A 17,928-nucleotide genomic window follows, 5' to 3' on the forward strand; every position below is an offset into this window, starting at 1 on the left:
TAGAAGAAATTTCACAGAAAAACAGTCAATGATTCCCTATGGAAGAAAATTCAAGTTGCAGGTACAGTATGTTCTCGTTACTTTTGTAATCCAGTACTGGGTGCCTAGACTCAGTACTGGGACCTTTATCCAAAACAGGTAAGTAATTACGTTTTCAGATATTATACGATTTTTGAAGAATATTTAAAGATTGCAGAAATCGACACTTAGAAGAAATTTCACAGAAAAACAGTCAATGATTTCCTATGGAAGAAAATTGGGTTACGGGTAAGTACAGTTGTAAGTATTTTTCAGAGTCAGTGCTGGGCACCAAGATCCAGCACTGGGAGCTCACCTAAGAGCAGGTGAGTAATTTCGTTGTCGTTACTCGGCTGACTTTTGGTGAATTTTTTAAGATTTGAAAAGTCCACACTTAAAAGAAATTTCAGGAAAAAGCCAGTCAATGTTACCCTATGAGGAAAATAGAGTTATCGGTTTAAGGGTAAGTACTCGACTGGCAGAGTTGAGGTTCTGGGCGTAGACTCAGGGGTCCCCCAGGGTCAGGTAGGTACAGTTGGTTCACCCTCAGCGGCTCTAGGGTGGCCGGGTGCAGAGAGAGTTAGGCCCAATGTTATCCTAGGAGGGATAGGGGGGGCCTCGGTTGGTGACTGCTGACTGGCAAGCCACGCGGCTGTGGGAGCTGGGCTCCTGGTCACTTACTCAGGGCAAGTGGGGAAGTAGGTAGGTGTAGAGTTTTCACTGCCAGGGCCACTCGGGCGGCTGGGTGCAGAGTGCTTTTGAGCCTTCGGGCGCTCAATTGATTTCAATGGGAAATCTCCGGTTTAGAAAAAGACTACAAGCTCGGGGACGAGGACTCTTCAGGTGCCACCACCACTTCGAGAGGTAAGTTGGGTAGTTGGAGGATAGGTAGGTACCCCGCGATTGGGCACAGGGGGCGCGGGGAGCCGCGTGCAGGGGTGCCTTGTGGTGTTGGGAAATCTTATCCTCTGTTGATCGCGGTGGGGGGGCACCTTGTTCTGAGGCTGCAGGCTTCTTTGGGAGTGTCGAGGGAGGTCCTTGGGTGCCGGACTCGGGGTCACAGTCGCCGTGGGGTCGTCCTCGGGGTCTTTGTTCACTCCGGCACTGGCCAGGCTTGGATGGTGCGGAGTGTGCTGGGTTCGCGGTTCCAGGCTGCTGCCAGGGATTAGAGGTAGGTTTTGAGTAGAGCCTCTACTCATGGGAGTCCCAGGGGCTTAAAGCCAAAAGGTAGCCAGGTCCTCCGGGGTTCGTGAGGTTGCTGGCCACAAGAGATGCCGGGTTGGAGCAGGAGCAGGTTTGAAGGTCGACAGGCTGGTAGGGCTGGGGCCAAAGCAGTTGGTGTCTTACTCTTTTTAGCAGCTGCTTCTTGCTCTTTGTAGTTTTGAATCTGGAATCTGGGGAAGGAAGGTTCAGGGTGCCCCTAAATACTAGATTTAGGGGCGTTACAGGTAGGTGAAGGGCAGGGAACAATGGGTCTCTGTCCTGGGGTGGGTACACCCCCTATCCTGCCTCTCTCCTGTGGGAGGGGGGCAGTAGCCTAGTCCTGATAGGGTAGGGCTCCCCATCTTCAAGATGGCGAGAGCCCGGAGATGTGCTTCACCTCACCTCCCCCACCTGAGGGGTGGGGTTGGCAGGCTGGCACATCCCCTGTCCTTATTTGGGGTTTCCGGCCAAAGCTTCCCGCCAGAGTGGGGGGTTGCAGTGGCCTGGGGAAGCTCACAGAGGCGGCATGCCTTTGAAGCTTCCCCCTGCCCATCCTGGGGGAGGAGATTTAGCACCTCGCCCAGGATGTGCATTGTTGCAGGCCCAGGAGAGCAGGGGCTCTCCTACCCAGGGAGCCAGCAACATGTCTGCTGGGTGGCAGCTTAGGCAGCCTCAGAGCAGACGTGGATTGTAGGTTAGGTTTAAGGGGGCACCTCTAAGATGCCCTCTGGGGTGCTGGGTACATTAAATCCCACACTGGCATCAGTGTGGGTTTAATGTGCTGAGAAGTTTGATACCAAACTTCCCAGTCTTTAGTGTTGCCATTATGGTGCTGTGGAGCTCGTGTTTGGCGAGCTCTCAGCACCATGTACTCTTAAATGGCAGCACTGCACTTACAGTGCTCATGAATGGACCTGGGCACTGTAGGGGCACAGGGCTCCTGCTCCTGTGCCCACACCATTGGCATAAGGCACCCAGCTAGAGGGGTGGCTGATGTATGCCATGGCAGTGTAGGTGATGGGCATGGCACCAAGGGATGTGTGTCATGTCGACTTTGTTGTTGTCTTGCACCCAAACACTCAGCCTGCAAAGGCAGTGTGTGTGTGTAAGGGTACAGGGCCTCTAAGGGTGGCACAAGGAGTGCTGCAGCCCTCAGAGGCCTTCCCTGGTCACAAGGCCCTGGGTACCTAGGGTACCATTTACCAGGGGCTGACATGTGGCCAGGGTGTGCCAATTTGGGTTTGGTTTGTTTTAGGGAAGGAACATAGGCCCTGGGCACCTGATTGGCAGGAGTCCAGGGCACACACAGTCAAAGTACATTCAGCAATTCTGCAAAAAGTGGGGGCATACCATGCAAGAAGGATGGCACTTTCTCACAGGTGTCTATCCATTTGATATGCTGGGTCTTCCTGGGGTATTTGAAGCCATTGGTTTATGGCAACAAGCTGGGAAGCCCAATAATACACTTTGATGTCAGGGAGGGCAATGCCGCCATCATACCAAATTCTTGTAAGTTTATGCATGGCTACACGGGGCGTTTTTCCATCCCAGAGGGACTGGTCACTTCTACATTTATCGCTGTAAAGTATGCTGGGGTGACTGGGAACGGTGTATTCTGCAGTGCATAGAGGAACCTGGGAGCGCTATCATTTTAAAGAGGGCTGCCCTTCCTAACAACGTCAGTGGTAGTGAGCGCCAATGTTTGACGTCTCCTCTAAATCTCATCAGGGGCTGTGTAAGATTTTGCGCTATAAACTGAGGTTTGTCGTGTGTTATGTACACCCGTAGGTATCTAAAGCCACTATCAGTTATCTGAAGTGTACAGCCCCTTGGAAGTTGTGGTGGGGAGCCGTGTAGTACATAAAGAAGAGATTTTGCCCAGTTTATGGTGTATCCGTAGACACGTCCGTATGACGTAAAGATGTGTAAAAAGGCAGTTGAGCGTGCCGGGGATGCCAAATATAACAGTATATCATCCGCATATAGCGAAATGCGATCTTCCCAACCCGCTGCCCATTTCAACCCACGTATTACCTGGTCTTGACGTATCCATGCGGCCAGGGGCTCTAGCACTAGTGCAAAAAGGAGCGGCAACAGTTGGCAGCCCTGCCGTGTCCCCCTACCCAACGGGAAGTCTGTCGATATATGGCCGTTTACTACAACCTGCGCCAATGGTTGTGTATAGAGTAACTGGACCCATGCGCAGAACTTGGGACCAAACCCCAGGTGGCAGAGGACCGCAAACAGGAAGGGCCATTCAACAAGATCGAACGCCATTCGTGCATCTAGTGATAGAATAACTGAGTCCTCCTCTATAGTTGATCTGTGCGCGATAACACTATGGAGCCGTCTCAGATTGAGCGCAGTGTTGCGATTTGGCATAAATCCGGACTGATCCGGATGGATCACTGTGTTAAGATGCGGCTGTAATCTTGTGACCAGTGTTTTTGCTAACATTTTTGCTTCAGCGTTTATCAGGGTGATCGGCCTATAAGACATAAATTCATGTGGTGGTTTGCCAGGCTTGTGAATCGCGACTATGGTAGCTAGGCGCTGATCTCTGGGTAGAACCCCCTTCTCTAGACTATCTGTGCACATATTAAGTAAGTGTGGTATGAGTTGGGGTGCTGCTTTCTTATAGAATTCCACCGGAATTCCGTTGGGTCCTAAGGCTTTCCCTGTATGCAATGCGCATATGTGTTCCTCCAGAGCCACTGTCGCGTCTTGGGCTAGTGTGGGCATGTGTATGTCTTTAAGAAATTCAAGATTGTCATCTATCATGGCTGTGGCTGTTGGGGTGTATATAGGCTGTCTGGTTTTTGGTTAAAACCGACTCTGCCCGAGATTACCCTACCGATTTGCAAATCAGCTGACCCGGTTTAAACCGAGTATCGCTAAATTTTTCAAATTGGATTCACCACTTGGCCATTTGCACCTTTTGGCCACTTGAGGGAGCCAAAGCAGTACAATACAGTCATTGCTTATAGGAACAAATGGAATATAACTCCCTAGTAGGTCGGAACATCGATCCAGTGACTATGCCAGTAGCGACCTATTGGAACGCTCAATGAATCCGGAAATAACTCTACTGTATTGATTTTCGATACATATCGAGATCCCCGCTTTGGGAATGCCGGTTTGCCCTAGTTAGCCCTACAGTGTCAACTACTATCTTCTACGGAGGCACCTAATGGCTTTCGGGCAGGATACAACAACTTCTGTACATGCCGGACACATCCAAATAAAATCTCTAGGCGGTTAGATTAAACATAAAGGGAATTCCTCTATAAAATACAAATGTGGGATTAAGCCATAATCAAACAAATGTCGTTATTGTACTGCTTTGTTCCTGAACTTTCACATTTGCTGGGTTCACTTCTGGTTTGCAGCATCTGCAGGTCTAGGTTCAGGCGAGAGACGTGGCATCAACGACATATGTACATATTCCATCCGGTTGCCCAAAAGAAATAAGTCCGCTATCATGATACAGAAGGCCACTTGATCTAGCGGACAGAGGAAGGTCTGTTTCTTTGGGGGTGCCTACTGTATCAGCCAATGTTCCGTCTGACGTCACTTGCGCCACCTCAATGTTCTTCCTGTCTCTGATGCTCTGGGTGTTTCGCTGGTGCACCATATAGTCGTAGGTGCTCAACCGCTTCCACATGAGGTAAAGATGGAATCAGGCTCGCAACGCCCATTGGACTCAAAGGGCTTCAGCCCCCCCCCCCCCCCCGTTGTGTTTGGCAGCCCGGGATGAGACAGCTTCCCAGCGCACACACAGCCGCACCCGAGTACTTCACAGGTCTTTAAAAGACCTTTGGCTTGTTAATGAGGCTTTTATGGTTTTCACCTCTGCTTAGAGCCCCTGCCGCTCCACTTTGCCTTTTGCTTGAATAATCAGCCCCCCCCCGAAATTTTTTCCTAGCCCCCCCCCCCCCCCGAAAATTGACTCTAGTTGCGCCTCTGGATGGAATACCAGCAAGTGTCCAAGCAGCAAAACAGGTATGATGCCCAATATCACAGTGATAACTGCAATGGCCAGATTTCCTGCTGCAGTCGTCTCAACTGGAGCAGCCGGAAGAAAGACTAACCAAGTAGTGTTTGAGGTCACTCCCTCAAACTGCGGCGCTGTGCGGAGGTCCGCCGGGTTCACGAAGTACTGGATGAAGACGTAGAGGACAACCATCGTCAAGAGAAAGACTCCAAGGACGGCAGACCCCACCGCGCTGAAGAAAATCCAGTAGTTCTTTCCTCCCTCACAATTATTCAGCCACTTGCTGTGGTGGTCGAAGTCAGAGATGCACTTGTTGCAGGCACTACAGTGCTTGGCCCTAGGCCGCACGTCGACTTGGCAAAGGTAGCAGTGAAGGTTTTGAATGACGTGCTTGTGCTTGGAGCGGTCCAGAACCGGCATGGGGTGGCTGTAACTTTTCTTGGCCAGGACATTGGGGTCTGCGGGGTCCACCGTGATGGCGACAAGATGTGTGACAAAGTGTCCAGCGAAGAGTATCCCAGTGACCACATAGGCTGCATCCTTCCACCCATGAGGCAGTAGAGGTATGTATGCAGAGCCCACACTAGTGTCTTGTGAGCTGCGTTCCTGGCAGCGGATTCAGCAGGGAGACTGCAATTTCATAATAGCATTAAAAAAAAGTTCTCTACGTATATTTATTGACAAACACTTGCTGAGTGACCAATTCACGCTTTCATTTTAAACAAGCATTTGCAATAGGTCTTGCATTTACGCTATTGACATTGCAAATAACAATGCCTTTTATTTTTGTTTTTGTTTTTAAAACATAAATAAAAGGCTTTGTCATATACAATGCCAATAGCTTAAACTCGCATAAATGTGAGACCTATTGCATTGCAAATGCTTGTTAAATCTGAGCTACAGAATCAAAGGACAATGGAAATTTTTTAATGACTGTATTCAGCTTCTGAAATGTAGAGCAGTATACAAGTTCTGAAGAAAAATGGAAAAATCAATCATAAAAGCAAAGCATTCCATAAACACCGGCAAAACACTGTTTCATTTGCTTCTTATGGCACGAAAATGTTTAACACTGAAAGCACTGTTTTTTTGAGGTATGGAAATCACTGGAAAACACTGAAAAAACACCACCAGAATTTACCAAAAATAGAAACTGAAAACAGGAAACCCTAGGTATATATCTTTTTGTAATGTGCTGCTAACGCTTCGGTTATTTGTTGGGGTTCAGTCGTTATTTGTCCATCGTCTAGCTGAATCTGTGCCACCCATTTACTAGCCCTCTCCTTCTTTTCGAGCCATGCCAAGAGCTTACCCGCTTTATTGCCTAGTTCGTAAATAGTGTGTTGGGTTTTAGTGAGCGTAGTGTTTGTCTCTTCCCGTGCATAGGTTTAGAATGCCTGTTGGGCCAGGTGTAATTTATATGTTTCCTTATTAGTGTCTTCCGCATGTACTGCTTCTGCCAGCGATACTTCTAATTCCATACTTTCTATTTGATGTCGCTGAGCCCTTTGATGACCCATAACTAGGGAGATTGTGTGTCCTCGAAGTACCGTTTTATAGGCCTCCCATAGTGTTGTTGGGGAGGGGACCGAATATTGGTTTTCCTCAAAATAGTTCTTCGTCATTTTGCGGAGATCCTTACTGATTTTGTGTTTTTTTTTAGGTATCCGGGGTGTAGTGGAAACAACCTGTGTCGTCTCTGGGTGTAGGCTGAATATGTAATGAGCACTGGAGAGTTGGGTAAATATGTAATTGGTCATTCCTACCAGCCCTGATTCTAATGTGAAGATGTAGTCTAGTCTGGAGAGGCTATTCTGTACTCCGGAGTGGAATGTTGATTGCTGCTCTGTCAGGTATCTGGTCCTCCAGACATCTATCAGGCCAAGAGCCTCTATGAATTCAGGAGTTACTTATTTTTGTGAGCATCAGGCACGCATCAAACCAAGGTCAAAGGGAGTCTCACAGAGCGACTTTTATTGACCCTGGTTTGATTTGTGCCTGTTGTGGGCAATAGGCCAGTCACACAATTGGGGTAGCATTTTTATTGGAACAAGTAGAGGAACACTGGATGTGTATCCTTGAGGTTACTAGAAGTGTACATCACAGAAATGCAAGGAAAATGTTAATTCTATTCAAACTTTGAGATGTACAAGGCATTGTGTGTAGGAAAATGTCATGGGATCCACGCAAGGCACACCATCTTGGGCTTATCAGTTATTTTGTTTTCAGAAGTGCTTGGCTTTTGTAGGTTTCCCCAAGTGGCAGCTGACCCAAGCCTGAAAATGCAGCAATTCAGTATAGAAATGGGACCATATTGATGCTTAGCCCAACTCTGCTATCCATGTGTTTCAAAAAAATTAAATGAAATAAAAATGTCCCTCCTTGCCATAAAAATGTGGATGCTTTAGTCCCTAGGTTTGCAGAAAGAATGTTGGGGTCATATTGTAGTTTGAAGCTAGGGCTGATGTGTAAGCGGATGAGCAGGCCACCCTCACATCTTGTAGCAATAAAAAAGCACCCTTGTGTCTAGTGGGCTTTCTGCTCTCTCCCTCCTCCCCAGTGGGGCAGATTGGAGTTAGACATCTTATCTGGAACCCCGAGGGGGTCAGAAAGACTGTTTCGGTTTGTTTCACATGAGGGGATATGCCTGATGCCTGGGAGATCCGCCCCCACTGTTTTTGTCTCCAAATATCCCTGGTGCCTATTGTGCTTTCTGCCCCAGGGGCATGCAGAAAGATTTGTAGGCATGGGGGTAAGCTGGGGAGCATTAACCCATAGCTAGGGAGAGCTCACACCTTCAAATACATTGCCTGGTCTGGTGGTTTAGTGGCCGTTCTGTCCACTGGGGAGGGGTAGGGTGGATTAGAGTAAACACCGATCTACCACATATGGGGAAGGAGGCCTGATGCCTGTGTGTCTCTCCCCCCCCCCCCCAAATTTTACCACAAAAAAAATCCCTGGTGTCTTGTGGGCACTCTGCCATCCCCTCCATCTCCTCCCCCTTGGGGAGGAGATTGGTGGTAACAGTCTTCAATCTACCTTTGGGGGCTGAAGGGTGAGCACTAACCCATTGCAAGGGGGCAACTCTTAAATCCCCCCGCCCCCCATCCTCAACTCCCCCCCCCCCCCCCCCCCCCCCCCCCCACGGTAAATTAGTGCCTGGTGTCTAGTGGGTTGATCCTTGCTTGCGGATCCTCCTCCTGAGGCTACCATTGAAAGTGGAGATTTTCCCCTTTACAGTGGAATCTCTCCCGTTTTCATCGGTAATCTGGAATGCTGAGAGATGTCCCCAAACACATGCAGTGAAAGTGAATTGAGCTGATTGGCTTATTTCTCTTTCTCTGAAATGACATCAGTGCGCCTTGCTCGCTGAATTCAATGAAAGTTAAATCCCTCTGAATGCTTGCGCAAAGGGATTTCCTGCCTCTGGTGCCAGGAAGTGCTGGAGCCGTCCTCTGCACCTGAGTACTGGTGCTGATGTAGTCTCCAGCACGTCCTTAGCCCCCAAGAGGTTAGAAAAGGGAAATGTTATGGTGTAATTCCCGCTTTTTGTACTCAGTCATGATTGTCTCACAGCTGCCCAAATTGTGTACATCCCTATTGTTCCTTTGCTAGGTTTGTGCTACATAAATATCAATGCAGTCTCCAGATAATGTATTACCTCATTTCTAATTTGGAACAGTTATCGCTCATAGTGAAGTACGTCTGTGCTTTATGAAACTTGCTAGTAAATACATGTGAATTATTTGCAGGACCGTAGCAGAGGAGGTGAATGAGGGATTTATATATATTTTGTGAAGAAAGAAGTATATTATTTCTGTTACAAACACGTCAACACACATTGGGCATTCATGAAAATAAGAATGAACTGCTGTGAATTATCTACAATATGTGAAGTCTGGTTTAGTAATAGATGATCCTGGAGGTAATCAAAGGCGAAATGTTTGTGAGTAGCAAAAATAAACCTAAATCTCCCTATAAGGGCTTCAGGGAGTGGCTAGAGAAACTTGTGTTTTCTAAATGGGTGAAGTATGGGAAAGTTCCTGTGTAAAAGCAATTGAATGCTGAGAGTTAGTGGGTACTTGGTTTTAGAAGTACATTTTGATCTGTCTTTTGTCCCCTTTTCCTTCAGTTGACAAGAAAGCGGAATCTGAAGAGTCGGGGGATGAAGAAAGCAAGAAGCATCTGACTGAACTAGTGGCACTGCGCTTACTACAGAGAAGTCAGGATGACCTCAATGGAGAGGTCACTACAGGTATGAAGTCTGCTGAAGTGAGATGCTGAGGGTATTGGTGGGATTGAATTAAGGGTATGACTTTTTCGGCCTTTTTAATATTACAGGAAAGGCATAGTTGCAGAACATGCAAAATTTGAAGATTCCAACGCTTCTTGGATCCCATATGGTTTTAAAAATTGTGAAACAAGGGGGCGTGGCCAGTCATCATGACCGTGTGGACACGTTCCATGTGAGCTCCGCTTTTTACCCTGCGGATCGGAGCTTTTCCACGTACACCCACCGCTCGAACTTACTGCAATATAGAGTGGAGGGCGAGCGGCACACGACAGAGACCTCTTCGCTGCTCCTTGACCATCGGGGAGAGTTGGGCAACCGAGGCACAGCCAGGGTTGGATTGTCAATAAAAATCAGCCCGGGCACTCTTTAAAAAAAAAAAAAAAAAAGAAAGAAAAAAAGAAAAGTGGCCCACATTTACATATTGCCTTTCCCCAAAACACTGCTTTGGTGAAGTGTTATAAAAAGAAGGGGGGAGGGGAGAGTCTCTGACAGAGGCATGTTTTCTTAACTTTACTTAGTTAGAAAAAAATACACAGATTAGTTCACACTGGTGAAACGCACCAGAAAACAAGTGAGGCCACTTCTACTCAGGCCCCTGCCCCGCTCAATATGCATACAATAATGTGCCGGCCCAGAGAGAGAAAGGAAGTAACACCTCTGCCCCTTTGGTAAAGGAAGATAATGGAAGCCCATCTGCCTCCAGAGAGGCCACTCCGGCACCCACTGGGCCGCTGGCTGCATCCAAACAAAACAGACACCGCCCAAATAGCACCCCAGGCTGCCCAAAAAAGCAGCCCACAGCTGGAATTCTGATACCAGCCCCTCGGCCATTGCCCAAGTGCCCGCCTTACCAGTCTGACCCTGGGCACAGCATGAGGAGTGGTACGGCCGGGCAGAGAAAATTGCGACAGCAGCTTGAGCCCTATCCCGACCTGGGTGGAGAGAGCAGCTCCGGTGATGAGAAAGTGGTGAACCAGAATGATAGGAGGCATTGGACTGGTCCTGCCTTCTGAAAAAGAAGTATGAGGGCTGCACTGGCACCTCCGTCCTGATCGCAGCTTCATGGAGGAATACGGAGCTAGTAAATGGCGGTGGGAGAGTTGCACCTTACTGGGAGACCCTGGTGATGATCGGAACCGTCTAAGCTGAAGGCGCTGTGGCCTGGTCATAGAGCCCTGACTTCAAGATAAGTGAAATCGTTTTTTTATAGGAAAGTGAAGTATGCATTATTCGGCGAGCTGTATAATTAAAGCCTGACCGATGGCGTCTTAGTGAGCCTGGAGATGTGATGTCTTGAACACTCAGCAGGGGGACAATGGATAAGTGAGGCCTAGAGGGAATTGATGGCGGAATTACCCCTTTTCATTCCTTGCATCTTTAGGACCTACATGTAGAGGTTGGGAAACTCTGGAAGCTGCACAGTCAGTTGTTGCCCTTAGGTAAATCAGTCTTCCATACGATCTGAAGAAAAGAACTCCCGCTCTATAAGACATGCACAGGGCTTCTACTTGCTGCGGGAAGACATCACGGTGAGGTCTGTGCCCCGCTAGAGTTGACTAGCTTGGTGCTCCTGAAGGGTGGAGTACTGGGCTTAGACTGTGAAGGAACCCGGAGGGCCCAGGGGTATACTTTGCTGTCCTTGCTGCCTGACATCAGGCTAATACAACCTACCCTGAGGGCATGTCTATGTTCGACACGATTTTTTGATGCCCTGATGCTCCTGGTACACTCACCACAGAGGCACGCCGACCAACCCACAAGCTCCTTTGCCACCCAAAAAACTGCAGGCCAACAGAGTTTTGAGCTATTTCGCCCGAGTAGAGGCCAGAACGGAGGGTGCACCACCCCTAGAGGAGAGCATGACACTGACTAGGGATGAGCTCCTTTCCGCATTACAAGATTTTAAGAAGGAGCTGAGAGAGAATATTAATGCTTCCTTTGCATCCTTCAAAGGAGAGATTCTCACCTGATCTCCCTCCAATCTGTTGTGGACTCTGGATACTCGCACTCTTGATATAGAAACAAAATATCAAGAAATGGACCAACGACTGGTTCCGAAAGAGGAGGGGATGACCGCTTTGCAGGCACAACTGCAGTCTACCCTCCTGAAGTGCAAAGATTTAGAAAACCGCTCCAGCAAGGTTAATATTAAAGTGTGAGGCCTGAAGTAGGGCAGTGCGGGTCCAGAGCTTGAGCCCATTATATTGGGCCTCTTTTCGAACCTATTGGGAGATGATCCACCCATAGGTGCGGTTGGGTTGTGTCCACAGAGTCGGCCCTTGAGTTCCTGGAAGAGGCAGACAGCCCAGAGATGTTCCTTAAGAAATTAGGTCCATCAAGATTTAGGAATTGGTCCTCCTGAGAGCTAGGAAGCATGACCCCATCGCATTTCAGGGGGCCATCTGTTCTCTATTCCAAGATGTTACTCAGGCGACTTTAGCTCGTCTTTTTCAGTTTCGTCCCATTACTCAAGCTTTGAAGGCCACCCAAACCAAATATAGATGGACCTGTCCTTTTGGCATAGCCTTCGAATATAATAATAAACACGCTCACTTCACCAAGATGGCTGAAACAGCTTCCCTTCTGGGTCTTGAGGCCGCAGCCTAGCCAAACCAGGCTAGACCTGCAGAACAGGTGGTATCGAAGCCCCATGAGCAGTGTCCACCAAGAGCCTGGCAAATGTAAAAGAAGGGAGGCAAGGCTCAAGGGCAATGAGGGGGGAGGGCCCCCACCTCCTTTTTAGGTCGAACCTAGAGGCAGCTCGCATGTACTGCTCGCTCTGCAAGACTGCTGTAGTCGAGAATGGGAGAAAAGCTGCGCCCACTCTCCGCCCATATTTTTCAATGGCTTGTGTCATTGTATTTCGTAAATGCTGCTTTCGTCGGATTCGTTAATTGGCTTGTTAGTCCCGCCTTACTACAGCCTTGTCTTCATTTGTAACCTCCCATGGCTACAGGCCCCTTTACTTCGGTTGTTCCATTGGACCTGTTATTTAGTCTGTAAGCACTCTTTACTTTATTGAGTTTCTCTGTCTGCTGGCTGGACCGCTTGTGTTTTTTTTTTTAAGCAGCACGGCCGCCCCCGTGACACGGGCGCCTGCTTTAAATCACTTTAACTCTGCATTATCTTGTCTGTTTCAACCGCCCCATGAAATGGAATTAGAAATTAATAGCTAATTAAGCCACGTGACTTCCAGGTAGCACATAATAGTGTTCTTTTTTTTTTTTTAATTTCAAGAATTTTATTATTATTTTGTCACATACAAATGACATATAACATAAAACATAAACAGATACATATAACATAAAACATGCACTTTGTATCGCATGTTGTTACAGGGCAGCCCACGTTGGCTGTGCTAGTTATGGTACAGTTTGGTTATTTTTGGCTGCCCCCCACCCACTGTCCTCGTATGGGTCATAGAAAGCACAGATAGGGACAAGGAAAAAGGAACCATAGCAGAGAGAGGGAGAGAGCTAGCCTGCTTGCTATTGTCTAATGAGGGTTCCTATCCGGGTCGTTTTACTAGGCCCTTTCATGGTGGGTCATAGGGGTCTAGGTACTTGTCCAGGGATGCCCACATTTTCCTGCCGGGCTGTCTCCATTGTGAGTCTCGTAGGGCCACTGTATCCGCTCCTCTGAGGTACGTCAGCCAATTGAGCCATCCCTTCAACGTTGCCTTGGAGGTGTCTTTCCATTTATTGAGAACCATTTTTAGGTCTCGCCTGACCCAGCGCATGCGCTGGTCTGGCGAGACTTATTGAGAGGGCTCCAAAAAAGTGCTACCAGGCCAGCCCAGAGCTACAGTGCATGTGCGCGGGCGCGTGCGCCGCCTTTTACCGCAATTACTTTCACTTTCGGCTGCACGGCCGCTTTGATGTTTGATCGTGATCGGATCGCGATCACTTTCACGCACGGCCGCTTTGTATAGCCAATAGGTCACGCTTTTGGGACCTTATGAGTATTTAGTTACGCAACTGTTGCATAGCTAAACACTTATAAGGTCCCAAAGGCGAGACCTATTGGCTATGCCAATGCTTGTTTCACCTGCTGTTAGTAGGAGATCAAGTAAGTCACTGTCTTGTTGTGAGTCTGCATCTGTCCTAACAAAGACAGTTACCAGGGTGGCAAACTCCGTTTTAAGGGTACAACCTAACATGTCGTTTAAAAAGGCAAAGATCTTCTCCCAGTATGATTTGACTTTAGGACAGTAATATATGAGATGGGCCAGATCCCCTCTTCCGTTATTACAATTCCAGCACTGGTCATTGGTGTTCAACGCCAGGGTCGCCAGGCACGCTGGGGTCCAGTATATTTTGTGTAGTGTCCAGAACTTTGTCTGAGCTAGTACTGGGGATATCTTACTTTGTGTGGGGAAGGACCATAGCATCTGGGTCTCGTTTTCGCTAAGTGTGTCTCCAAGCTGCGACTCCCAGTATTTGCGTGTCTTTTCATTAAGTTTGGTTGAGCTGGGCCGAAGGAGTCTATAGATGTGTGATACCTGGTGGCCTATTTTATTGAGGTTGGTCATATATTGGATGATTGACGGCTTGGTATCGGAATGTCTCTCTTTGGTCAGTGCTGTTTTGATTCTTAGGAAATAATATAGTTCTATGTCTGGTAGATTATGTTGGATTTTTAGCATACTGAAAGTGGTAGGATTCCCTCCCTCTTCGAGTTGAATAGGGTGGGAAATCCCTGTTCTTCCCCTCGAATCCATAGAGAGCGGTTTGCCCCTGTATGTTATCTTATTGTTTGCCCACAGTGATTCCCATCTCGAGTTTTTTTATGCTGTGTTCCATCTTCTGGTCTACCTTCAGTAGGGCGTTTCTGGTATTTTTGAGTATTGGGTTTGCTACTAGCTTATGTTTATTGGCTGTTAGTAGGGCTAAGAGTTCAAGGTTGTTTAGTATGGCTCTCTCTAATCCCAGCCAAACTGGTGTGTACTCCTGGTCGGGCAGGATCCAATAACTCCCCTGTTTTGCCAAGAAGGCCGTTTGGAAGGTTTTAAAATCCGCCAGGTTTAATCCCCCCAGTTTTTTCCCCAATCTTAATTTTTTAAGGATTATCCTTGCTTTTTTGTCTCGCCAGATGAAGTTATTCAGCATCTTATCTATTTTGCGATGGAAGTAGTCAGTGAGTATTAGGGGGAGCATATTTGCCAGGTAGTTGACCATTGGGGTGACCATCATCTTTACTGTCTCTATCCTCCCCCACCAAGTAATGAATTTAGGTGACCTGCCCTCCAACAGCATCTTTATTTTGTCCAGCATTAGTTTATCATTTTGTTCCAGTGTGTTTTTAAGGTCATTCCCAAAGTATATAGCCAGGTATTTTACGAAACTAGTTTGCCAGGCAAGGCCCGAATCCCCCAGTATGTCTTTTGTGGTGTGTATGTTAAGTGGTTTGCATTCTGATTTGTCTTTGTTGAGTTTATAGCCGAAGAGAGCCGAATACTTATCTATGGATTCCATGAGGGCCATGATAGAGGATTTAGGGCTTTCCGTGACAACGAGGATGTAATCCGCGTATGCGGCTAGTTTGATTGTGACCTCATTGATGGTGACCCCTTTCATCTCTTCATTGGCCTCGATGTCCTTAATCAGAGACTCTAGAGCTAATAGGAACAGCGAGGGGGACATGGGGCAACCTTGCTTTGTCCCTCATTGCAGGGTGAAGGGCTCTGAGACAGCTCCATTGACTACGATACGAGCCGTGGGCCTTTAGTATAGTGCCATTACTTTCCGCGTGAAAGAGTTTCCCAGGTTGAAGGTCCGCATGCACTGTTCTAGGAAATGCCACGATACCCTATCAAACGCCTTCTCCGCTTCTTGTGTGATGGTCACCGCTGGTTTGTCAGACTTGGCAGCTCTATCCAGGATATGGCATAGAAGTCTGGTGTTATCGTGTGACATGCGTGTCTTGAGGAAGCCAACTTGTGTGTTACTTATAAGTTGTGGAAGAACCTTATTAAGCCTTGATGCCAGAATCTTGGCGTATATCTTGCAATCAACGTTAATCAGCGAGATAGGCCTGTAATTTTGGGGCAACTGGGTGTTTTTGCCTTCCTTGGGGATAACTATAATATTGGCTTTGGACATGTATGTGAGACCATCCCCGGCCCCTCGCAGTGGTTAAATACTTTTTTCATAGTTGGTTGTAAGTGAGTTAAGAAAGTCTTATAGAAGGGGCTGTGTATCCATCTGGCCTGGGTGCCTTGTTAACTTTTAGGAACTTAAATGCCAGCTTTGCTCATTTCCCCCATACACCGTATGGCGATTTTTCTTAATGAAATTATGTTTGTTTGATTTAGGGTTTGCTAATCGTTTGTGTTTGCCTATGGTTCCTTTTACCTCTACTTTTCGTGGCCGAGGCACGTTTTCGACAATAGATTTTATAATCTCTTCAAGTAGATATTTTTCGTATGTTAAAATTTTTAAGACTCACGAGATGGCGCTTAGTGATGATTTCCCTCTAAGTGTAGATGTGATGTTGTATAGACAGGGCTTTATTGCCAGTACCAACGACGTCAATATTGTAGACAATGTTGAGTTGAGCAGGCAAAATGGATACGCACTTAGATGGGCTAGCGTGGATACAGAGCAATTTATTACAAAAATTGTGTTGAATTGTAAAAATGTTTCTTTTGTGTCTGGATGAGAGTTCACCCAGACAAGAAATTATGGGAAACTTCTTGGCCATTTCTAACTACATAAAAAAGTCACTCTTTGTAGAAGCAAAGAGTAAATCTATTACTAAACAAGGTTGGTTTGACACTGCTTGTACAAAGGCATATTCCCAACTCAAACTTGACATACTAATGCCACAGTGAAAAATAAGGAACATATCAGAGAGGTCAGAAGAAATTATAACCTTGCACTTAAAGCAAGAAAGACTGCTTTAAAAGAGGAAGCATGGCGTGCATTGCACGACGCTTCTGAAATTCGTGATTCTTCTGCCTTTTGGAAAGCTGTTAATACACCCTTCCTAGTTGATAATGACATAGCAATCATTGAAATTGCCATCACTGAAATAGAGTGGATACAACATTACTCAAAGCTATATAATAACTCGGTATTGGTTGCCCAGGGAACTATAAATAACATGGATGATAATTCACAAAATATTCCACTAGATTTTACACTTAGTGAGGTTACTGCGGCAATTAATTCAAGTCTGGGTGGCAAGGCCCCTGGGCCCGATGGTATTCCTGTCGATCTTTTTAAATCAAATGTTGTTTTATGGGGACCGGTTTTTAATGCATGTAGCACATGCGGTTTCTTACCAACTTGGTACGAATCCGTAATTGTCCCTATTTTTAAAAAGGGTGACAGAATGAATCCTGCCTGCTACCGCCTGATCTCACTGCTGGATTCAACACTTAAGATCATCGGGTGGGTTCTTTTAGACAGAATGCAGGTATGGGCTGAGGAAGAGGATGTTATAAGTGATCTCCAGTACGGATTCCGTAAGGGACTCAGTACAGTTGAACAGGGCCTTAATTTACACATCTTAATGGATAAATATACCAGGGTGAAACGGGTGGAAAACTTTTTATGATTTTTGTTGACCTAACAGCAGCTTTTGACTGTGGTCTATTTTAGAAGATTTGGGAGTGGATGCTTTAATAATTGCATTTTTAAGACAGCTCTACTCGGGGGCAAAGGCTAAGGTCTGTTATGGGCTAGGGGGAGAATGCACGAGTTACTTTAGTGTGAGGAGAGGTGTGAGACAAGGCTGTGTCCTTGCCCCATTTCTCTTCACCCTTTATATAAATACATTGGAATGTGTTTTAATTAAGGAGTGTAGGGACTTACCAAACGCAGCGCAGCGTCCTAACCCTGCACTCCTTTATGCAGATGATGCGGTTTTAATGGCCCGCACATCACTTGGTCTCCAAAGGATTGCTAACTCTTTTAGTAATTTTATGTCAAATTTAGGGCTTACGATCAACTGCTCTAAAACTTTTACAATGAATAGTGGATGCGGATCAAATAAAAGGATAAAACCTCTCTACTTAGACTCGAGGCCAATAGAGTGCACAAAAACATTTTCATATTTGGGAATACTTTTCGACAGGACAGGATTATGGTTGGAGGCAATTAAAATTAGACGCCTGTTTATTAAGTCTTTAATGGCATTAGCTAATTTTAGTAGTAAATTAGGAAGACGCCCACCAAGAGAACTCTTGTATATCTATAGGGCTAAATGTGTAGCCATAGCTATCTATGGAACAGGTATATGGGGCTACGCTGATGTTAATATACTGCAGATTGCTGAAAATAGATTCATCAAGTTCCTCCTGGCTTTACCAGAAAGTACCTCAAATTACATCTGTCATCAGAAATTGGGTATGCCATTTCTGGAGGACACTATTAAGATTCAACCTGTCCTCCTTTGGCACAGAATCTGGACGTCA

General features: G+C 46.7%; 1 protein-coding gene and 1 pseudogene across 4 annotated transcripts in view; one reads left to right on the plus strand and one right to left on the minus strand.

The window, feature by feature from the left end:
• Positions 1 to 17,928, plus strand: part of PPP1R7 (protein phosphatase 1 regulatory subunit 7) — a 565,298-nt gene that overhangs the window by 132,798 nt on the left and 414,572 nt on the right. For 2 of the 4 annotated variants that reach the window (XM_085634151.1, XM_085634152.1), the window contains exons 2-3: positions 6,879 to 6,955; positions 9,348 to 9,470. In XM_085634151.1, the coding sequence (XP_085490277.1) occupies positions 6,937 to 6,955; positions 9,348 to 9,470 (142 nt within the window). In that variant the 5' untranslated portion in view covers positions 6,879 to 6,936. The remainder of the gene's footprint in view (positions 1 to 6,878; positions 6,956 to 9,347; positions 9,471 to 17,928) is intronic. The other 2 variants (XM_085634149.1, XM_085634150.1) reach the window with 1 other exon arrangement.
• On the minus strand, positions 4,628 to 6,840 carry LOC146785228 (palmitoyltransferase ZDHHC11 pseudogene; annotated as a pseudogene).

This window comes from Triturus cristatus, chromosome 11, assembly GCF_964204655.1.
Source record: "Triturus cristatus chromosome 11, aTriCri1.1, whole genome shotgun sequence".
Lineage (NCBI taxonomy): Eukaryota > Metazoa > Chordata > Amphibia > Caudata > Salamandridae > Triturus > Triturus cristatus.